General features: G+C 34.2%; 1 protein-coding gene across 1 annotated transcript in view; it reads left to right on the forward strand.

Moving 5' to 3' along the window:
• The window catches only part of LOC150095074 (WD repeat-containing protein 44), a 362,406-nt gene that overhangs the window by 36,769 nt on the left and 300,243 nt on the right, over positions 1 to 25,394 (forward strand). Inside the window, exon 3 of the mRNA XM_090411421.1 lies at positions 12,971 to 13,072. Within this exon, the coding sequence (XP_090267547.1) occupies positions 12,971 to 13,072 (102 nt within the window). The remainder of the gene's footprint in view (positions 1 to 12,970; positions 13,073 to 25,394) is intronic.

A 25,394-nucleotide genomic window follows, 5' to 3' on the forward strand; every position in this document is an offset into this window, starting at 1 on the left:
TACATTCCAGCCAGTTGGTATGGAATGGCTTCTAATAATAGTTGTAGATTGGTTGTAGTTGTAGATTTTTTTTCTGTACCATTCTCCCCACCAACTGTCTACAACTCTTCCATAGCATTTTCTTTTCCAACACAGCTTACTTGATTTTGCTGTTCACCCATTTCACTCCTCTGTTCATTCTCTTAACCTTTGGTATGCAGTTATACATTGTTGCATCAGATACTGCCTTATGAGTTTCCATGTTGACTTCAGAGTTTCCCATAATCACCCACCTTATAATTCCACATATATCCTTTTTTTTTTTTTTGCAGTAACTTTTTCTTGTTTTACCACTTCCTAAACAAGGTGTGAATACCTCCTTAACAACTTAAAGCCTCTAGTTGTTTCAGTCACATGCTGCTTAAGATATTTATCCCTCAGAAATTCAATAAATTCACTCTCCTTATTCCCATACATCTCCTCCCATTTTATATTCCAGTAATTAGTCTCAGGGTTACTTAATGGTCAAAGCCATATAACTGGGAGGAGACCTCCACATCGCCTGTCAGGAATGCAGAGAACCGACTGGGGCTTCTGACCTAATGTCCAGTCCTCACCTTTGCGTGGTGTGTCCTGTTAGTAGAACAAAGAGGATGGGTTGGCAATTTGGGACTTTGCAGATGATGGTACAACATGATGAGATTTCATGCTGGCTGGGACGTCGTCTGGTTAAACAAGCCCCCCCCCCAATGCTGTTTTCATCATGGAACCAAGGTGAGCAGTTCAGAGTCAGCTACTGGAACAAGCTCCGACTCAATATCTAGAAGAATAAACCATCATCGGAAGAACTGAAGATAGGAACCATCAATATATGGAGTATTAATGGAAAGGAATTCGAACTTGAAGAAGAATTGGAAAAGTACCATGTAGACCTAATTGGCATTATCGAAACAAAGAAGACAAAAACAGGTGAGATGTTACTAAATAATAAGCATAGGATGTTATTTTCGGGTAATAATGATCATGGAAAGGAAGGAATAGCAATAGTAATCAACACCAAACATGAAAATAGACTGCTTGAGTGGAAGGCAGTTTCAAGTAGAGTTATGTGGGCAAACCTCAAAATGGGGACATGGACAATGAAACTTATTTGTGCCTATGGTCCCACAGAAGGTTCTTCTAAGGAGGAAGTGGAGGAATATTTTGAGTCATTAGAACAGGCAGCTGACCTAAAGAAAATGGTAAAAGTGGTCCTTGTCGGAGATCTGAACATCAGAGTAGGAAATGAATCCCACCAGGCATACAGGAACATTTTGGGAAAATTTGGAAAAAAGGACAAAACTAATAATAATGGTAAATATTTACTGGACTTCTGCTCATGACACGGACTAGTCATTACTAACATCAAGTTTCAACATAAAGATGTGCACAAGTTCACATGGAGAGAAGACACAAGAAATAAGAAAAGCCTCATTGGTTTACTTCATTGTTGATGGTAATATCGTCATGCTCATTCAGGATACAAGAGTATACAGAGGATATCAAATAGCAAGTTACCATTACTTAGTACTAAGCAGGATAAAAATGGATATCTTAATGAAAAGAACAGTATGTAAGAAAATTTTAAAATAATTAAAGTTGAGCAGCTTTTACAAGTAAATTGTAGACTTGACTATCCAAACATTATTGAAGAACAAATGAAACAAATTACAAACAAGCTATGCTGTGCATAAAATTAACTAAACAAGGGTTATGGGAAGACTTTGGTAAGAATCTGGAAAATAAATATCAAGAAGGTTACAAAATGTTCTGAAGGCTATTGAAGCTTAGAAATAGAGGAAAGAGTACTGTAGATAAAGGTGACATGAAAACTGAAGATAAGGATATCCTGATGTCTGGAGCAATTACTTTAAAAGACTATTAAACAAACCAAACAGTGGCAGAACTGTACTAGAAAATTTTCAATGCTTGAGGTAGAAAATGCCTTCAAAAACTTGAAATGTGGAAAGGCCGCAGGAGTAGATGATATTCGACTTGAAATGCTTAAGTGTGGAGGTATAAAAGTTTTCCAGTGGCTACATTGCATAATTCAGAGTATGTCAGAAGGTTGAATTCCCAATGATTGGAGTAGAGCTCTCATAGTACCATCTATAAAAAAGGGAATAAAACTGAATATGAGAATTACAGAGGAAATTTCTCCACTAAGTGTTCTAGTTATGATTTATGCAAGCATACTTGAAAAGATTGCAGAAGAGAAACTTGGAGAAGAACAAGCTGGATTCGGATAAAATAGAGGTTGTCAAGTTCAGATTTCCACTTTAAGACAAAGAGTTGAGAAATTGTGGGAATATCACAAGGATCTGTACTTAATTTTTGTAGATCTGGAAAAAACATATGAGAAGGCCCAGAGAAAAGCTTTTCAAAATGCTACAATTATATTATGGTGAATTGAACATTATACAGAGTAATACATAGTCTATATTTAAGTTGTCAGTTAGCGGTTATAATTGAAGGAAATACAGAAAGAATGCGTGTGATGTGAAATCAGAGGTAAGACAAGGGTGCACATTATCTCCACTCTTAGTCATCATCTGTATGTATCACATTATGAAAGAAAGTGGCATCGAGCCTGATATTAGATTGGAGATGTCAAACTTAACTGTTTTCTTTATGCAGATGATGTTGTACTCCTAAACACATCTAGTGCAAGTCTCGAGGATTCTCTAACTAAATTGAATAAGAGTGTAACAAATTTGGTATGAAAATCGGCAATAAAAAAGACCAAAACTATGAAAATAGGCAGGTGCATAGAAAATTTCAACTGCATTCTGAATGGAGATCCTATTGACAAGTAAAATATTCCAGCTATTTAGGCACAGTTTTCAGTGTAGATGGCACCACACAGATTCAAAATCTATGTGATGTGAAGCATTACAGTTTTTTACACCCTTAATTCGATCGGGCAAATTAACAAAGCAAAAGAGGGAACTTTTTAATGCTGAGCAGCTGACATCTGTAACATATTTGAAGAAGAGAGAGATCTTATTTTATCCAGAGATATGGGTGGAGAGAGATGGAAGAGGATTTTTTGTTAAAATTTAGATAATACTTTGGGAGTTTGGATGACTTGTGTAGTGTGTTTTGTCAAATGAGGAGTTTAGTGTACCGTCAACAGTTAAACTGTTGATTGGATTTCATTCAAATGTAGAAAGCCCTTGATATATAAAAAGTAAGAGAACAGATTAAAAAATCTTGTAGAACTGCAGTATTAATGTTTGATACTGCAGTTCTACAAGGTTTGACGATCGATCCATTCACTATCACACATTGTGCATCCAGATAGAATGCTGTTAATCCATTTGCAGAAGATACCCCATCTGTTGGGAGTTACTTAGAGATTTCAATTAATTTTATGGTATGTTTGATTCTTCTCTTGTCCCTTTCTGTGCACACTTCTTGGAGAACCGAAGCATATATGTGTGAAAAGAATTTAAATTTCATTTGAATGGAGAAAGAAGCTTTTATGCCAGTATGACTTGTTTCATTGACTATGTACAGTACAGCTTGGACCAGAAAAGTGACAAAAGATCCAAGTAAATGAGACGAAGTTAGGAAAATCATCTCACTTAGCATTCTTAGAATGCTAAGTGGAATGACCTTCCTAACTTTTATAATGCTAGACGTTGCATGGATGAGAAGTAGTTTTGCAAATGCTGTGGCATGAAAATCCAAATTAACATCAGATTGTGGTCTGAAATGCCTAGAGAACAAACAATATCCATCCCTAGTGTATTTAATCACTAGGGAGAAAAATCAGTTGTTTGGAACAGTTTTATAAGAATTGTACAATATTGTTGAACACGACTGCTGACTGGATTGGTTCAGTTGGTAAAGGAAAGCCAGTTGGAGTTGAAATTAAAACCTCCAAGGAAATTGATCTCAGCATTAAGAATGTTGGAGTGGAGAACACTAACATTTAACGAAATCAGAATGTTTAGGATGACTGGTGGCATTAGGAGAGCATTAGCAATAATAACTGAATTTGGTAGTGTGGCACACATTTTTAGTCAAAGAAGATAGAGGAACTTCTAAGTTGGATATTCTCTGACCTAATGCTTTTTTATATTGGACTTATTCATTTAATTCATTATAAATAAAAATCTTCAAATATAGAAATTATGAAAAATTCTTTCTTTTTTATATTTTTTATTGTGCTACTACTCCATTCATATTAGTCTTAAGTTTTATCTAACTTCATCCCAAAAAGAGTAATTATATCTCTACTTGGCTTATGACTGGCAAAATTTAGAAAATATTCTTATAACTCTCTTGCTCATTTCTTCTATTATGATGTTGTGTAAATCTGTATGTAACAAAATATTAACTACAATCATCAAGTCAAACTTTGACTCATTGTAATGTATTGCATTTAATAACTTCGACTTCTTATATCATCTTAAACATTTTTATTTTAAACAACTTTCTAACAGCAAGATGTTTTTAATAATTACTGCTACAAACTTTATATTATATTTCATGTTGTCAAAGGAATACAATTTCTTAGTCAGATTTACTCTCACACTGTTAATGAAATGCATAAAACTGCTTATACTGTCAATAGAATTATGTATAGTACCTTACTTCCTTATGTGAACAGAGCATATATCAAAATGCATTGAATAAGATTTTAGGCTTGGACACTTATTATTCTCTTCAGTAATTCACATAAATATGTTCCACCATGAATCAGGTGACACCTTCTTTGTGAAAGAGATCAAATTTTGAATCCAGTCTTCTTGAATTCCATAGTTTTTCAGCTATTTTGCTTTGAAATACTGCTGTCTATTGTGAAAATGCAAGTTAATAAGTTAACAAGTAAATATTGTTGCCTTCTCTCTTGAAAATCATTGTAGAACTGTTCCTTTCATCAAAATTCGCATACATATCAATATTTCCTTTTATAAGCTTTGATTAATAGTACCCACTAACAAACCAAAAGTCTGATTAGACAAACCCCTAATGGACTCTTTCCAGTCATATCAGGCAAAATATTGACAGTAAATTTATTCACTTGCTGACCCTAGGGCCTTGTAAAGTATTATTGGGCTAGGCAAGCAAGTGAAATTGTCCATAAGCATAGAAAAATCAGAACTTTGTGAAGGATTCAAGGAGATGGAAGCACTTCTAGAAAGAAAAAAAAAAAAATTGTATTCCTGGGTCCAGTATACACTCTAGCAGCTGCCCTGCAGAATAAGTGTCTTAAAACATTCAACATTTCTTTTAAGAAGAAATGTTGTCCCATTGATATCTGACATAACTCGAAATATTACTCATATTGTTTGCTGATAAAAATGGAAGAAATACCAGGACTTTGATCTAAAGTCCAAATGTTTTTGGTCCTTTTAGGTTTTTAATAAGCAAAGTGCAGTGACTTTGTTGCAACTCCTATTTGATGCCTATTACCACAAAATTTGCCTTTCCTCTGATGGGCATGGACATCCAACCTCAACTCCTGCTTATATTAATTTACTGCTGGATAGTTTCCTCCAGTTTGATGTCTTAATGCCTATTGGTTGGAAGATATATGTTAAGGGCTACTAATAGGATATCCACGAACATCAAAGTATAGGCATAAGTTACATTTAGTTACTTCTGACCAACCAGACTGCACCAGAGTTCAGTGTGCTTCATGTTGTGGTGGCCAGAATATCAATTCCATCAGCTTTTAGTCTTCAGGTATATATAGCCATAGATGCCAGTTACTGAAATTTTGAGAGTTGCATCAGATGAGGATTTTAATGTCTCTGGATTATTCACTAAGTATATAGGAAATTTTATTAAAACTAATTAGCTTCCATTGTGACAGTTTAAGATAATGACATCACTGCTAGTAAAAGATTGTTTTTCTTTAGGTGCTTTTAGAACAAAATGGCAGTAATTATACATTGTCAAGAAAATACGTTTTTTCAAAAAGTTTTACACCAGGAAGTGAGAACATAAAACACATTCCTTCTCATTGATCACAGGAAAATACTTTTGCTACTGTTTCATACTAATCTAGATGTAATAAAAACTTTGTTAAAACATGGACAGAACTGACCTGAATTCCAGTGTTTGACTGCAAGAATTCGAAAAATTTCAGAAGCCATACTTCGGAAGTTATACCTAAAATAGGCAAGTATAAAAAATATATTCGAAAAGAGTAACTGAAATAGAAGTCTGTAAATCTGTCAGAGTTTATTGTTAAAGGGTTTTTGAGCATAAAGCTGAAAATCATAAACTAGTTGACTATCTTATAGCAGGGGTGAACAATTCCACTAGCACATTGTGATAGTGGAGTCATATGAGGATAAAGATAATGTGATGATGAAGACTGGTTGGTTTTTTAAAAGGGAATCATACAAAACTGCTTGCTAGATGAAACAAAGTACTTATATGCATTTTTAAATTTGTGTGTATATTTAACAATTCTTTATTATTATTATTTTCTCACTTAAATCACTTTACTCACTTAGATTTTAGTAATAATATGCAACACAGGCATGTATTTGCTGTAGGCCTCGTGGCTTTTTTTTTTTTTTTTTTTTTTTGTTGTTGTTGGAGTGATATGAAAATATATATATCTAAATGAATAAGATAATTTTACAATACCATCAGGACTAGAAGATGTTGATATGAAAGGTTTTAGGAAGCATGCACTGAGCAGCCAGTGGAGTGTGAAGGATACTTTTTCTTGATCATCACTGAGGTTGTTGGAGGAGCCATTGTGGTAAGAGTTTATTTTTGTCTTTGGGTTATTACAAGGTATCATCTAGTAAAAGAGAGGCAAAAAACTTGGATGGACGGAAGTTATGATCAGTAGCCTTGGTATAATAAGAGTTGTCTATGGACAATTTGTCTGTATGCAACCCTTGTTTTAGAACACTGATGCTAGAAACAGAAATGAGCCTTGGATGATGTTATAATGGTAACATCTGAGTGTTAGGAGATGCAAGGTTTCTATGGTGCTGAACTGTGTTGCCAGCAGTTTTCTAACACAGTTTGCATTAGAAAACTGCTGACAAAATGCAATACTTTCATACTGTGCAGCGGAACTGAAGGAGGGAACTCTGAAGTGTCTATGGAAGATGACCTTACTCCTCACCACTGTTTTTGCCATGTGGTACAACCCCTGGTTGTCTCGCACTACTTTTGCCCTCTGCTTCAGGAGAATGGAAGGTCCTGGATGGCCTGGCCATAATCATTTGGTTCATGGGTGTGCTGGCAGGGATTAACAGTGTTGTAGTAAGTCTCCTCCACCATGGTATGGGGGACAGGATCCATTGCTTGATGTGGTGCTGGTATAATGTGGAGTTCACTACTGAGCAGAGACTTCTTGCTGGAGAGTGGTCGTGTTGATTTGTCAGTTTTCTTTGATGTGGAAAAAGCATGTGATATTGCTTGGAAATTTTGAATATTGAAAGATCTACAAACTTTGGTCTTGGAGGGAATCTCTCTCTCTTCATCTGGTCAATTTGTAAGCTTTTGTTAATTTTAATCTTGTATAACTACTATTGTCAAAGCAAATATGTTAATTACTAATGTATTAATGATACATTTTATAAATGATACTAGCCCATTTATTATTTTATTTTTTTAGTAATATTTTAATAAAAAAAGCAAACAATTTCATCTCTGCATTATAAGTAAATGCTGAAAAAACTCTCAGTAGAATAAAACCCTTAGGTCTACACATGTAGCTATATTAGTGTTTCTTAATTCTGTTTGGCCCCGAAACATTGTCAGATTGAAAGGGTCAATGATGTCATACACCATAGCAATAACTCTGAGAAGACTCGAAAAATATTTAGGTCCTTTTTTGTAAAACAAACAAATACAGGCAGTCCCTGGGTTGGGGACAACCGACTTACGCCGCTCCATACTTACGAACAGGCTCCCCATAAAATTCGGGAACTAGTTTCTTCCACGCATGTAAACAAGCTTGCATGGCATAAGCGGGTGTGTGACCCTTTACGCTGGGTCACACTTGCCATGTTTGAAAATTGGTTCTTGAACTGTTTTATTCCTGCTGTGGAACATTATTGTTTGGGAAAAGAAAATTCTCTTTAAAATTCTGCTTGTGTTGACAGTGCTCCTGGACATCTTTAAATAACTTTCATTAATATAAAGGTCATATATTTACCACCCAACACTATTGCATCGTTACTACAGCCAATGGACCTTTCTGCATTTAAGACTTATGGCATACATTCCTACAAGCCGTCAAGGCTTCAGAAGATGATGTGATTACCTTTAGAGAGTTTTGGAAGAATTATAACATCTATGATGCCATCAAAAACATTGCTGATTCTTGGGAGGAAGTGAGGCAATCAGTAATGAAAGGGGTGTAGAATAAACTGTGCCCACAATGATTTTGTTCGTGACTTTTTTTCACAGAAGAAAACATTGCCAAAGTCAGAAAAGCTATGTTGGATACTGGCAATGTTCTGCAATTTGTCATCAATGAAAATGATGTCATTGACTTAACAGAGTCCCATTCACAATAATTAACCAACGAAGACATGGAGATAGAGAAGCAACTGATAGAAACGCAAGAACACGAAGAATCAAAATATCCAGAGCCAAGAAAGTTTACGACAAAAGAATGAGCCGAAGCCTTTTGTCTCATTGAAGCGAGATTTGCTAAGTTTGAGGAGCAATTTTGTTTTTTGAGTTTGGTTTTATGTTCTGTTTGTTTGAATTAAAAGAAAGAGCAGAATAGTTTCTGTAACTTATTATTAGAGTACAGGGGTATTATTATTATTATTTGTATGTAACTTAACTTAATAATACCCTGTAAGGGGTATTATTAAGTTACATACAAATCCAACCTAAAGACATTCTCAGGAATGTATCTCGTCCGTAACCTAGGGACTGCCTGTATTTTGTTCTCATCTTTCCAAGTTTTGATATCCACTGTTAATGGTCAGATTCTTCATATTCCATCATTCAGGAAGAATAAGCTAATTACTGCTCTCTGCTGCATATCTTCTTTTAGGTTGCCGTATTGCAATTAACTGGTACAGTAATACCCAAATTAATGCTCAGGATGCGTTTCTAGAAGACAAAGCTCTAAACGAAACAGCATTAAACAGGGTCATTTTAACACATAGTAAATAGGAGTAGGGGAGCACGTGACCAAGAATAACCAAGTTTTACTTTAATTTTAAGTTATTTTTATATTAACTTGCAAAATATGCATAACACATGAATAATATATGCACGTAAACACAAGAAAGATATTTAATTAACCAAATAGTTCGGTCTGGAAATAGCAGACCATCTTCAGTGCCACTACAAGAACAGTTTTAAAAAAATGCAAGGTGGAATACTAACAATAGATCATTTAAAAATAGAACAAGCCGCGTGATGTTATATTATATGATATATTATATTATATTATATGATATAACATCACGCGACTTGTTCTATTTTTAAATGATCTGTTTTTAGTATTCCATCTTGTATTTTTTTTAAAACTGTTCTTGTAGTGCCACTGAAGATAGTCTTCTATTTCCAGACCGAACTATTTGGTTAATTAAATATCTTTCTTGTGTTTAAGTGCATATATTATTCAGTCTTTATGTCACAAGTATCCTTAAAACATCAAATACATAACACATATACATACATACATACACAGAAATGCATGTGCAAAGTTTATTTTTGTGCTGTCAGAGGTTCTGGCTCTTCTGAAATTTTTGATTTTTTAGTGAAGAACTGGTCTAGTGTCATTTGTCATTTTCTTTTTCTCTCATTAAGCAGTTGTCGGTAGCAAGAGATCATATCCCAAACGCCTCGTCTTGCTTTTGTACTTCTTTCAAAATCTGAAAGAAATGTGCGTTTTGGCATTCTCTTTCAGAAAAGTCCTGTTTTATCAACATTAAAAAGTAGTTTGGGAGGATCATTTCCTCTTTCAATTATGGCTCTTAAAGTTGATGGAAAGGCTGAAGCAGCTTCAGTATCTGCACTTGCCGGTTTCTCCGGTGATTTAAATGTTGTAGAGGTTGCTTCTTTTTTTAAATCTATCAAAGCAACCTCTGCTAGCTGGAAAGTTTTCGCTCGTATCTCCTCTTTGTTTTTGAATATGATTAAAAATACTTCTGATCTTTTCCATGATTATTGCCTGACTTAATGGTATGTTACTCAGGGTTTCATCATCAATCCAAATGGAAAGACTTTTCTCCATTTCCTCGAAAACATTTCTTCTGGAATTGGGTTACCTTTGTTGAAGAAGACGTTGTGGTTGCTGAACACTTAATTTTGTCCTTGTTTTTTAAAATCGTTTGTATAGTAGAAGTAGACAAATTTAAAGCGGCTCCAATCTCAACTTCACATTTCACCTTTTTCTAATCGCCCTCAGCACTTGCATTTTAATGGCAAGCGAAATTCTTTTTCTCATCAATTTTGTTTTATCATCTTTACACCCACTCATTTTGAATAATTTAAAAAATGATAGTAATGATTAATTTTTAATGAACAAATAGAATTTTTGTTGATTTCCTTGGTCAATAATATCAATGATTACAGTGCATAAATAACATTTTACGCAGCACTCTAAATCGTATTGATAAGGTGGACACTGTTTCACTGCCAATGAACAACTACACAATGTACAGGGAGAACAAATGCATGGGACAAACATGGATTTAGGGGAATTATAGTGCTATGGCGAATTGTCACCTTTCGCTGATTGTTTTGAGTTCAGGAATAATCCTATTATATACGAATCAAGTATATACAGTACTTGAATGCAGTATGAATCAAGAACATACAGTACATATTGTATGCTGTACAATGCAGCGATAAATTGAATCTGTATAAATGTAGTGCTTTTTTAGGCTTTGAGTAGAACCGCGTTATATCGAATCATGGAATATTTAGCGCTTTTTTATGGTTCGGAAAAACCATGTTTTATTGAATCAGCATTAATCAGGGTAGCGTTAAATGGGATCTTATTGTACCTCCTTGTTGTTTGACTGAATGCTGTACAAGATAAAATGATGCATGCCCTATCCTCTCAGTCATATTCTATTACAACAAAAGTAGCATTCCCCCAATAAGTGCTGTAAGAAAGATAAACATACAAAAAACTGCTTGCAATGAAACAAAATTGGCATTACATCAATAAAACTAACAATTAAATTGAAAGTTCTTTCCTGATTTTTATGCTCAACTAAAAATTTCTTGTCATGGATGAGCAGATGGGTGCATTTTTCAAGCCCTGAATGTGAAGATTATAGAGAAGAATTTATGGAGACACAACACAAGTTAGAATAATTACTTAACATTAAGCAAGTAACAATCAACCTATGTATTGAGAACATCATCACTAAAACATATGTATGTACAAGATACAAGTTATGTGACCCACAAAACTAAGATGAATCTAAATGTTTGTTAATTATTTATTCTAGCCTGACCTTTAATGAGGAAAAAAAAAAATTGAACTGCATTTAACAATTTCTACAGTCCTTTCATATTGAGATTTTCTTCTCTCTGGGGTTGTTCTGGTTGCTATATGGGTTGAAGATGGTTCCTCCACATTCTTGGAATAATTAACCCATCATTTTTGTTTCAGATTTGAATGATGTTTTAGCATTTCACAAGCTTCTTGAATTTTCTTTCAAACCAGGTTTTGGTGTGATTTAGGGATTTAGTGCCTTTCCAGTCAATTCTGTTCCATGTTTGGAGTTCCTACCAAAACCTGGTTTGAAAGAAAATTCAAAGAAGCTTGTGAAATGCTAAAACATCATTCAAATCTGAACAAAAATGATGGATTAATTATTCCAAGAATGTGGAGGAACCGTCTTCAACCCATATAGCAACCCAGAAGAAAATCTCAATACGAAAGAACTGGCATTTTTTAGGTCTGGCTCCCACTGACGAGACCTCAATAAAAGTCGAAACCGGTATGGGTAGTGATCATTACCTTAATGCATAGCATCATACATTTCCACAAGGAAATGTGCATTAGGGGAAAATTCTAAGAAAGTGATCAGAGCTTGCTCCACCTTTACCACGAGTTGCACTACGTGCAGCCGCAAACTTAACTTGACTTGTCTGTTTGCTTACTTGGGAAAAAGGATTAAAAAAAACCTAGCTTATAATATTGCTTGGTATCTTTAACATGACTGTAGAAATTGTTTAATGTAGTTCAGTTTTTTTTTTTTTTTTTCCTTCCCTCTCACTACAAGTCAGGCTAGGATAAATAATGAAAAACTTTTAGATTCATTTACTAAAATAAAGAGCCAAAAGGCTTCTGTTCGGCGATGCAAAAATTAAGTGGATATTAAATCCAGCATTATTTCATAGCCATATATAGAAACTATAAAAGTTTCGTGTGGAATTTGACCAGAGAGCTAATGAGAATACACTAGCCGGACCTAATAGGGAGCACGATCGCTAGCATCTGTATATTTGCCTCCTATTGGTCCATTTTGATAAGGTTTCACTGGCCTGACAGCTGTTTCGAACTTATTGGTTTTTGCTCTCTTACGGTTTCTGCCTGGTATGAACTGATAAGTTTGAAACAACTGTCAGGCCAGTGAAACCGTGTCAAAATGGACCAATAGAAGGCAAATATACGGATGCTAGCGGTCGTGCTCCCTATTAAGTCCGGCCAGGGTAACTTGTATTCCCCCCCCCCCCTTCCCAATAAGTGTTATGTGACTCCATTGAGACCTAGAAATGATAGTAAGTGTAATTCAAACAGAAGTAAAGATCTGAAATAGCATCATATTTCATCCAAAGAGGAGAAAGATTTGTCACATTATGACCTGTTATCTATCAGCAACAGCTCATAATGATAAGTCTGATAGACTTTTGCTTGTTTGCCAAACCTGCCTAAAAAGGCAGTCCTGTACAGTTCTTAAATTATTAGTTTAGGAGGAGGAATATATAATCAACTGTTAATTCTTTCGCAGAAATTATTACTGTTTCTTTGTTTTAGGATTCCATTTCATCCTCAAAAAATGTAGAAGTATTATCAAAAGGAAATCAATGGAGTCTTAATGAATTGCCTGTCTTACACGTCACAAATGAAGATCTTCAGGTGTGTTAACATTTATTTTGTAGATTATATTTTGATCTTAATAAACATAGACTTAATAAAGGAAGCAGCAGCAGCATAATTTTACATGATTGTGGTTATTACTAATTAATAAATCTTAAGATACAAAGAATCTTCAATTCATAGCATCAAGGAAATTGTATAATGTAATTTCTGGTGTTATGAATGTTATGACTTGAAGAATTGGGACTTTTCCTTTTTAATTCTTTATTCTTGAAATATCATAAATTTTCCTGCAGAATTTGTAGAGCAAAATATATTTGTGATTCTTTTGCTAACATGTGCATCTCTTCTAGAAAAGGTTAACCACCTATTTACTTCTAATAGTGAGGTAATTCAGAAACCCTACTGTCTAGACCATGCATGAACTCTAGCTCTTCCGCAACTTTAATTAATAGGATATTGACCTCACACCAGCAGCACTGACAATCATCTACCACCAACTAAAAGATATTTGCAAATATTCATGCCACAGTTTGGTTTGAATCCAGTCTATTAGTTGGAAAGGTGCTATCCTCTCAGCTAGCGCTAGTATTGCAAACTGTGGGCAAGTAGCTGAAGAAGGTAATGGAAGAGACTAAGAAAATAATATTTTGCCAAAGTCTTTTTAGTAATTATCTATTAACAATAAACACTTACAGAAGTATGTAACCATATTAACTTCTGTAACCAAAAAAAACTCTATAGATAGCTAAACAGCTATTTACCCGATCCTTCTTTATTTGCTATATTTACCAAACCTATATATAAAGAAATTAAAGAAATGCAATAAATATGCTAATTTAGTGAGGTATGCTGCATAACTTGATCTATATAGTACTGGAGTAGTATCTAAATATTATTGATGCTATCCAGAAAAGGATAAGCTGGTTAATAGGTGAACCCCCTTCTGTCACAAACATGATCCGATCACTTTCTCATAGACCTGTTTCTACCTTATGCTTTCTCCTTAGGTAATGTCATAGTTTTTTTTTGCTGAACTGACTTCCACTATTCCTCTGCTTATAAACACATACAACTGCTGATCAACATCCATTCACATTCCAGCTTATCATCCTCCTCATTCCATATTATATCTGCCTTTGTCTTCTGGATCTGTCTTCTTTATTCTGTTTGTCCTTAAGAGTACCAACTGCTGCTGATAAAGAAATACATCAGAAAGATCCTTCTTTCATCTTAATCTCCTCAACCAGCCACAAGATAAAATATATCAAAAATATACTCTTCTTATCCATATTATTTCTATAATACTCAAAGGCTATATTGACTTCAATGGATGCTTCGCATCCATGTAATTATAAATGTATATACACATCTAGGCTGGTACTATTCACTTGTCTACACATGGCAGTTTTGTTGTAGGTTTCCCAACCTCTTGTGCATGAAAATATATCAGTGAACTTAATAGTTTCTTTTTGAACAAAATATTTTACAAAGAAGTTTAAGTACCCCATTGCAAACATTATTTTTAAAAAAGCGTGAGAAATGGGCTCCCTTTCAAAAAGATCCAGGCTCCTTTCTCATTGCTAATGTGAGAGAAATTTCTCAGAAACAAAAATTAGCCTTTTGAACCGAATCTGAGTTATTTGATCTTGGTTATCTCAGCTTTTTCACTCTGCAAGCAGCCAAAAGCCTTAGAATGCATGCATTGAGGTTAGTCATGAATGTTGGAATATATTAGGCCTGCATGGAGGATGTTAGAAGTAGTTAGTAGTCTAAGGGATGGGACCTATGTCAATGTCAGAGGAGGTTTCCTAAGTAAATGTGAATCGTGATTACTTAAATCTAATCTCAGCATGAATGAGTTTACACTGTCTACCTCTCATCTATTAAGTAGATGTCACAATTGTCAGCTTAACAGATTTAAAAAAAAAAAAATTTTACTTTTTTTTGTAACCTCCACCTGTGCTCTCTACTTAATAATAAATTGTGATATCTCGCATGATTTTAATAATTTATTCTCTGAATAGTCTAGGTTTCATACATTTTTACTAAATGTAATGCTTCATACTAGCTGTGGTTAAGACAATTTGACCAAATATTCTGGGAATATACCATTAGCCAAATAATGCATCTGTTTCATTCTTTTGGTATGTTTTCTACTATCATATTCATCAAACTTAGAATTGCATCTGATCTGACCAAAATCCACAGCCCTTGACCAAGTAACTTAGTACTAGGGATTAAAAATAAAAATACATTAGAAACAGTTAAGCCACAAAAGGTTTTATGTGTTTGGATCCTACTGCAGCATAGATGTTTGAATACCTTTAAGTGCCAGATGATTTCCATCACCTGGAGAAAATCACCATTACTTAATTACATGAATGAAGTGCCTTCAGTAAACCAGTTAATCCTTACTGTTCAGAAAACTGGATCATTTCACATTAGCCTGCCCAGTATATGAAATATGCTGCAGATTCCAACCTTTTAGTGTTTTTCAAATATGTTGAAATTTGGAATGTGTCGATAAATAATCGTGTAAAAATGGAAGCATAGTGATAAATTTGTTTAAAAACAACAACTGAAATATCAAACTATAATGAAAGAACAAGTAAGCAGTCAGAATGCAGATGACAAATAGGCAAAATCTATGCAAATACACAACAGGTAAAATGATTTCATTGAATACCATGCTATACTCAAGTGTTCAAAAAAAAGAAGAAGAAATTTAAGGGCTAATGAATCAATTTCTTCTGCTGTACAGTTTCCGAAAGAAAATTTCTTTCTGCACCAACTACTAGTGCACTCATGAAAAGTGTTTTTCAAATATTTAGGAAGAAACTGGATGTAGACTTCTCCCACAAACACAGAAAAAAATTATTTTTTCTACATCATAATTTATTGGTAATTTGTTTCGTCTGTAATTATTCTCTATATTTCACAATTTAAAATAAACATTTCTTTAATATATTTATTTTGTTATTTAAGGAAATAAGTGCATTTGTTATGATTTTTAGGATATTTTTTTTAAAATAAATGTTTCCTATAAAATTTAATGACAGTTTTATTATATCGAAATGGAGAATTTTTAAAGATCAAACCATATTTTATAACCACATGTAGAAAGAACTTAGTTTAAAAAATTTACCAAAGAGATTATGAAAACATAACCTTTACCATTGGAGTTGCTGTGATTTGCACAATTTAAAGCAGCGTTTTTTTCAAACTGCAGGTGACATCCAATATTTATTTTTTAATGAAATAGAATAAAAAAAAATCAGAGTGTATCTCGACAGATTGCTCAGTTTTAATACATTCATGCCAACAGTTTCTGTGTCATATTCCATGATTCACTTCAAGTGTCTGCATTTTTTTTTACAAAGTTTTAAATATGTACTGCATGTTAGTTTGAATGTTTTTGATTAAATTTTATTCATAAAATTAGTATTGATGAACTGTCTTAATGATAAAGAAAGTTTCAAATGCAATTTTGATTTCAAGTTTTATATATATATATATATATATATATATATCTGCTTTATATATTTATCAAATAGGTTATCCACACACAATGACTACATTATGAACACATATTTTGTGCAACTGAAATTTTAAAATCGATTCTGAGAACCAAGTACTTACTGTGTTTGGTATTAGTTTTTCTTGCCTGTATGCATCATACTATCTGTGAAAGAGGAATTGCTTTTCATTATGCAGAGTGATTTCTTTTCAATTTTATCCGATTTCCACTAATTATTGCTGCACTTAGTATATAGATTACTCTAATTATCTCCATACTGTATTTCATGATATAATAAAGGGACATGTGTTTCTTGCATTTGCAGTATGGTGTTTGTTGTGAAGGTGAGGTTTATTGACATACAGGGACATTCGCATTCCAGTCTTCTGAAAGAATAGGTGTAGCAAGCAAAGATCTGTTTATTCCTGTGAATAAAAATCAATCCTTCCTTTTATGGCAACACACCTGTTGCATTAAATAAAATATTTTCTAATTTCTGCTTTTGTATTTTTTTTTAATTTTTTTAATATTTTATTTTAAATATTAATAAAATCATTTTTGATATTAATTTTGTTAGCTTTTTAATTTATTAAAATGGATTGTATGTTTTAATAACGTAATAACTCTGAAATGTGAGTACTACACTTTTCATATCTCAACCTTATTGCTAAAAGCAAATTGTAGAATCTGTTCTAATACTCCCTAAGTGGAGCTAAAGATGAAATTTTTTTTAAAGCAGTTGTTGGATCTTGCTCCACCTTTGCCATGAGTTTCCTGTTATTGTGCTACCTCTATCACTTTTCAGAGTATTTATGGGTTGCAATTAGAAAAGTTTGAAAAACACTAATTTAAAGAACATGAACTCTGCACAGAGGCATATATTTGCCTTTTATTGGTGCATCAGTTTAAGTTTCACTTGCCATAGGTGTTACAAACTGTTCGTTCTGATCATAGGCTGTACAGAAACCTTTAAGGAGCAACAAGCCTCTACTAAATGTACCATAGCAAACTTATTGTCAAAAGGTTTAAATTCATCATAAATGAACTCTGAGCGAGTGCATAATGAAATATTATATATAAGACTGGTATGAAAAGTTCCCCACCTAACAATGAAAAAACGAATTTATAATTTCGAAATTATTTACTCAACATAATCTCCCTTGAGACTAATACATTTATTCCAGCGATGCTCTAGCACCATTATCCCGCCCCTGTAGTGGTTCTCAGTAAGATCTGCAAAATACCCCTCTACAGCTGCAGTCACCTCTTGATTCAAAGAAAAACGCTGACCAGCAAGGAAGAGTTTTAGTTTTGGGAAGAGATAGAAGTCATAGGGAGCCAAATCTGGCATCTAGTCTGGTTCAAAGATCTTAATAATATTCCCCAGTTATTGTTTTACCCTTTTTGAGATAATTAATAAACAAAATGCCTTTAGCATCCCAAAACACCGATGCCATGACCTTTCCTGCTGATGGACTTTGTCTTCTTTGGCACTGAACAACTAGTTTCTGTCCACTGTTTTTACTTCTGTTTGGAGTCTGGTGTGTAATGGTGAATCAAAGTCTCATCCATAGTAATATCGACATAAAAAATCAGTTTTATTCTTGTTAAAATGCTCCAAACACTGTTTAGAGATTTTCATGCAAGTGCATTTTTGATCTGCTGTGAGCAAGTGCAGCACCCATCTTGCACAAAGCTTTTTCATTTGCAATTCTCCATGCAAAATACGTCCTACATGTTCTTTTGAAATTCCTATAGTCTCAGCAATTTTATGCACTTTGATTCGCCAGTCATCCAATACCATATCGTGCATTTGATCAATGATTTCTGAGAGACACTTTTTGGACGTCCTTCACGTAGATCATCTTCAAGGCTGGTACGTAACTCTGTACAGAAGAGTGCCCATAAACTTTTATGAACTTCAAACGAATTTCTTTTGGTGTTAAACCTTCTTTTACAAAGAATTTTATAACCGCACGATACTCAAGTTTATCCATTTCAAGGGATACAGACAACGCTTTTGCTTCAGACAGCTCTATGAAACAAACTACTTTATAGAGTGACTTGCAGTTTCACATGGATGCTTATGACAGATGAACCAACTTGAAAAACAAAAAATCTTGCCGATAGTGTTGCCATCTATGGTCAAGCCTGAGAACTTTTCAGACCACTCTTGTCAAGCAAAGAGAATTAATTTGGAATAAATAAACTATATAATGGATGATATTATAGATCCATTTATATTTTATAGCCAAATGTGGAAAATTTTAAACATCTCGAAAATGTACCAGAAAGTTTATGAGAAAGTTATGTTTTCATAACATGATAAATTTTTAAAAGTTATGTTTCAAAGCATGATAAAGGAGGGCATTATGGATCCATAATGCTCTCCTTTTAATATTTTGCTAATGGCAAATTGAAACTTCTCGGCTCTACTTTTCATATATTATGTTTTCACGGCTATTGTACATGTTTTCAGGAAACTAATTTATATGACCACGTGAGCCGAATGTTAAAATAGAAAATAACTAATTTATTTTTAAAGGCACTACTAGTTTTGTCTTTCTAGAAGACTTTATTGAGTGCACAATACATAGAAGGAAAAAAAAAAAAAAAAAAAAAGATATATAAAAAACATTGCTTTGGTACATCATCAAAGTTCTAAATCATTAACATTCATAGTGAAGAATTTATGGAGACACAACACACGTGTTAGAATAATTACTTGACTTCACATTAGACAAGTAACAATCGATGTTTCCACTTCTGTATTGAGGTTATCATCAGGAAAACATACAAGCTATGAGACGCTGTCATAAAAGTAAGATACATCTAAATGTTTATTAATTATTTATCCTAGCCTGACCTCTATTGAGAGAGAAAAAAAACGGAACTACATTAAACAATTTCTAAAGTCCTTTTGTATTGGGATTTTCTTCTGTCTGGGGTTGTTCTGGTTTCAACAATTCAACATTTCAAGTAATTATGCTGCTATTGGGATAGATCCAAAATTATTTACAAATGCTATGATGAACTTGAAAGAAAAATCTTAGAATCAACAGAAATTGCACTAAATCCTGATCACCTTAATGTCAACCTCAGCCAAAACCTTTGTGATTATTACTCCTCTGCTGTTGTGCTATGGCAGTCTCGAGACCACGTCCTAGTGCACAACAACAACAACAACAATGCAGCTAGTCTGCAAATTCATTCTAATGTGAGCAATCCATGAGTTATTCTTTTAAGGTTACACGGTAGTCTCATAATGAAGAATTTATGGAGACACAACACACGTGTTAGAATAATTACTTAACATTAAACAAGTAACAATCGACGTTTCAACTTCTGTATTGAGGTCATCATCATCAGGCAAACATACATATGTACAAGATACAAGCTACATATGCTGTACTACACAAAAGTAAGATGAATCTAATGTTTGTGAATTATTTATCCTAGCCTGACCTCTGGAGGGGAAGAAAAAAAAATGGAACTACATTAAACAGTTTCTAGAGTTCTTTCATATTGGAATTTCCTTCTGTCTGTCTGGTTGCTATATGGGTTGAAGATGGGTCCTTCACATTTTTGGAATAATTAAACCATCAGTTTTGTTCAGATTTGGATGATGATTCAACATTTCACAAGCTTCTTTGAATTTTCTTTCAAACCAGATTTTGGTGCAGAGCAGGGACTTAGTGCCTTTCCAGTCAATTCTGTGCATGTTTGGAGTGCGTGGTCGATAGGCCTATTTTACCATAGTAAAAATTCCTATCAGAGGTATTTAATGTGGCATTTTTGTTCATCTTTTCTGATTGGAATGGCATGTCATGTTTCCTCTATGTAATGTAGGTTACATTGCATTTTGTAAACCCCTGAGTGGACAAGTTTTGGAAGAGGATCTTTGGAGGAGCTCAGAAAATTTCTTAATTTTGCTGGGGATTTACAGGTTGTTGTCTTAGTGTTGTATTTAAGTAATGTTCTATTTTTTCGGAAATGTTCCTAATATAGGGTATGGCATGCTTGTGATCTTTTTGCTTTTAATTGCATTTTTATGGAGTATCTTGTGAACTTTTTTTTTTGTAACCATTTTTTTTTTACAGATATTTGGTTAATAATTTCAAATTCTTGGTCCAGAGCTTGTTCATTCAAGCAAATTGTTAGGGCTCTGTGTTTGAGGGTGCTGATCACTCCTAGTTTTTGTGTTGGATGTATGAATTTTTATGTATGTATTGGTCTGCATGTGTAGGTTTGCAGTAGACACTGAATGAGAGGCAGCCTGAGGGAATTTGTGTGGTGAGTGTGTGTCTAGAAAAGGAAGAGAGTTGTTGCTTTCAATTTCAGTGGTGAATTGGATACGATTGTGTTGTTTGTTCTGGTGGCTTAGTAACATATTTAATGTTTCATGACCGTGGGGCCAAAGGTGAAAATATCCTCAACATATCTGACTAATAGATCTTTGTCGTTGTGTGTGAAGTTTCTAATCTTGTTTATGACGTGTTGTGTATTTTTTATGTGGGGGGGATGACCTACCAACTCCTTGAGTTTGGCCGCTAATTTCTTGGCTAGGTGATAATTAGGGCTGTTGATTCCTTCAACTATTGGTCGTAGTGGTATGTTTGTTTTGCATATTCTTGGCAGGCCATAAATTTGGGAAGCACGGGCATATTGCGATATTAATTTTTTGGGTGTTTCCTCTGGCCATGTGATCACTGATTTGATTAATTCTGTTGTTTTCCTTTTGATGCAGTTGTAATTCACCATTTGGTATGTGTTGTGGTTGGATACCACTTGGTTAATTTTTCCAGGTATGCTGTCTGATCAAGGACAATGTTAGCATTACCTTTATCTGCTTTTGTAATCACGATGTCTGGGTTATTTTTTAAGGATTTAAGGCCCAATTTTTCTATTCTGGTTAGGTTGCAACTTGTTTATTAGAGTTTAATATGTACAGTGTTTCCATTTGTATTTTATCAGCTAAATTGGAGGGGAGGGATTTTAGACCTCTTTCAATGTGATAAATAAAATCTCATTTGTTAACTGATTGGTGCAGTGGCATAGTTCAGGCCTTTCTGAAGAAGTGAAAGGTTGTAGCTGGATTTGTTGATCACTTGGCCGTGGTCTGTTGATGGTTAGTTGCTCCCAACTTCGCTCATAGGTAGGTGATTAGCTGATCCTTATATATGTTGGTTTGTAATTGGCTATTCCTCTGGATGTGGCGTCGTGATTTTCTGTTGCTTTCTTGTTGTTTTAGTGCTTGAAACTTTGCTATTAGTTTTTCTTTGTTCTTAAGTAACGTGCTTTGTCGAGTCATCTGTAATCCTCTAGAATATCCCAAACATTGGGATTTAAGTAACTCTAACTCTGATTTTTGTTGTACAGCGCTGGCTTGAGTAACTGCTAAATTTTTGCAGGCCTAATGGATCTGTTCTCTCAACAAACCTTTTTTCAAACTGGCATAGATACGGAGCAATTTGGCTGAAGTATACTTCTTTTTTAGCTTAATGCAGTTCTGTATCAAGTTGCTGGCTCTACAGTGTTTTAGAAAGGCTAGCCGATTAATTAACATGAAAAACATCAATTTTCATCTTACTTGATTACTAAATAACTTAAGGAATTCACAACATATACTGGAATATAAATTAAAATAAACTTTAATATATGCTTCCTATATTTCGGCAACATCACATTGCCATCTTCATGGGAACATAAGATTAAGACACGCAGGCACTAAAAACAGCAAATGAGGTCAAAGAGAAAAAACTACTGTTTTTCCTCAAGTCCTGATGGTGCCCCCCCCTAGCAGGTTATATTAGGTATTCTTGGCCATTGGGCTGATGTTCTCAAAATGTATATCTCCCAAATTTGGGGCAGTCTCATGCAGGGAGTAATTGTACGAGAATTACTTTCACTGTAGTTGCTGCATTGCTTGTGGGTCAAATCTCCATGGATTAAGACAGTTCTTTCTTTTTAGGTTACATGGTGGTCAGCATTCATAGTGAAGAATTTATGGAGACACAACACGTGTTAGAATAATTACTTAAGCAAGTAACAATTGACATTTTGACCTCTGTATTGAGAACATCATCAGGAAAACATACGTATGTACAAGATACGAGCTATGTGACATTGTATTACACAAAACTAAGATGAATCTAAATGTTTGTGTTAATTATTTATCCTAGCCTGACCTCTAGTGAGAAAAAAAAACGGATCTGCATTTAACAATTTCTATAGTCCTTTCCTATTGAGATTTTCTTCTCTCTGTGGTTGTTCTGGTTGCTATATGGGTTGAAGATAGTTCCTCCACATTCTTGGAATAATTAACCCATCATTTTTGTTCATATCTGGATGATGTTTCAACATTTCACAAGCTTTTTTTTGTGCAGTGCAGGGATTTAGCACCTTTCCAGTCAATTCTGTGGCATGTTAGGAGTGCGTGGTATGATAGGCCTCTTTTACCATACTGAAAGTATTAATGTGTCGTTTGTGTTCATCCTTTCTGATTGGGATGGTGCTGTAAAATCTTGCATAGAAGGATTTTTCATAAAAATTTCCTTATATACCGATTTTACTGGAAAACTAAAATCCATATAAAATACTTGATGAATCAGCAATTTTTTTATGTTTGTAATATGGAAGTAAATTTAAGTGAATTGTTAAATAATATAACCACCAAAATCCTGTAAAGAACAAAGAAAGTTAAGTGTAAATTAAATTGTGACAAAGTTCCAGACGGATTAACCTTATGACCTAAGGCAATCACTATCACGAATGTCAAGTAAGACAGGGTTTCCCCGCCTTAACGCAACGACGAAAGAGGTGGTGGGTGCAGACTTACGAAGTACCCGAGGGAATTAAATCATAGCAGGACCCAAGGTAAAATGAGCAAGATAAAAGGAGGTTACTCGGGGGTCAGACAGTCTCAATAGAGTTTTGGTATTCGTCGTTGGGGGTGGTTCGTAGTTCATTAGTGGGTCTTTTTGTAGGCTGTAGTAGAAATGAGGTCATACCAATGTCCGAGAAAGTGATGCCGATTCAAGGTCGGAGACCCACGTTCCAGCCAACAGTCGCCCGAAATGCGAGATAACCCGTTAGAGTTTTGAAGTTCTGGATCAGTTCTGGATTTCAAGCCGCCAACTTTCCTGACGTTCTAGGAAATAATAAGCCCCCTCATCAATCTTGAAAAGAGAAAGGTACCCGTGTGCGTAGCCAAGATTTGAACGTAATAGAGGCAGTGGTGTAGGCAAGGGGGTTGCAGAGGGTGTGGTCCACCCTGGGTGGCACTTTGAACCTTTTTGAACTTTTGCAGTTAATTCTAAAATACAGTCTGGAGAACTCAATTCCAAATATTGTAATACTACTGCTAATTTCCTCACAATTGCTGTAAGTGTTGCTAGTTGTGAAAGGAGTTTTTTTAAATAAAATCTGATTAAGAATTACCTACATTACTATGAAATAGACTTCGCCAATGGCATCGATGGTTTTGCTAACAGAAAAGCAAGAAAAATAACATTTTAGAATGTTGAAATTAAAGTTTTACTTCAAAACTAAACATAGTGTTTTAATTTATTTCCCTATATGTCGTTTTGACTTTTTGTAGTATTTTTGGTGAGTATTGAGAGGGGCAGCAAACTCAGAGACCGCCCCAGGTGGCAACAGCTTTAGCTATGCCACTGAATAGAGGATAGTGAATTCCTGAATCTACTAATGTGGACTAGACGATGATATTCAAAGTAAGGTTTAATATATTGTTTTTCACTAGAGGCAGAATTTGTGATGGAGAATTCTTTCAAGATTTTTATGTTAATGATACTTGAGGATTGAAGGCATTTAGCTAATTGTTGAATTAACTTGTTCAGTTATGTGAGATAGAATAGCATTAATTTGAGGTGAAATTTTGATATGTTTAAATATTGTTTATTAGCTAAGCCTGCCCTTTGTTTAGCATGTGTAAAATTGCCCTATGTGCAACTAAGTAATAGCTAAAGTGGTACCATAGATGCGTTGTGTAAGAAAGAGTTCTTAACTTAAGAGGATTGTTTATAATTCATAACATAATTGCTGAAGAAGTATAGAGCTCTGAAATAATTGTGTAATTAGTTTTAACTCTTCCGTATATTCAGTTTGCATGAATAAATTGTTTTGTTTGTCAAATAATTTGCCTGATTCCTGCATAACAATGCACTGCTCATAAAAATCGAATCTGTGTGACCTAGAGTGTTAAGTAGCCACGACTGAAAATTAGTAATTTTGCATTGCTCGATTTAGTAATAAGTAAGAGAGGAAAGTTCTGTGTTTTGCAGAGTGTTTTTCTTTGGAAGGATATTCAACTCCTATCTACGAATTTTGATGGCGCAATCAGAAAACAAATAAATTTTCAGAATTCAATTTAGAAAAACGCCAGTAGTTCAGACAAAGAGATTGGCTCCAGCCAGAGGCAATTTCTTAATTCTAAAGTTTTATGCACATGTAGAAGCATAATTGCAGTCTTGAGACAAAGGGGGAATTAAAGTTGAATGAGAGGATTAAAAATAAGAGACTTAATCAGGCCATGTATTAAGAGCTCAGAATTATGACTGTTAAGGTTAAATTAAAGTTAAGATAAGTGAAATAAAAATTAGGAATGAAACAATTCTAATAAAATTTTACAATGGCAGACAACAAAGATATAATATAAGATTTAATATAAACACATTAAAATTAACAGTGCATCCTGTTTCCCCTATGTAAGGTAGGTTACAGGTACATTGAATTTTGCAAACCCTTGGGTGGACAAAGTACAGAAGAGAATCTTTGGAGGAGCTAAGTAAATTTCTTAATTTTGTTGGGGGTTTAAAGGTT

The sequence above is a fragment of the Typopeltis vanoorti genome, chromosome 21 (assembly GCF_054136105.1).
Source record: "Typopeltis vanoorti isolate ZY-2024b chromosome 21, IOZ_Tvanoo_1.0, whole genome shotgun sequence".
Lineage (NCBI taxonomy): Eukaryota > Metazoa > Arthropoda > Arachnida > Uropygi > Thelyphonidae > Typopeltis > Typopeltis vanoorti.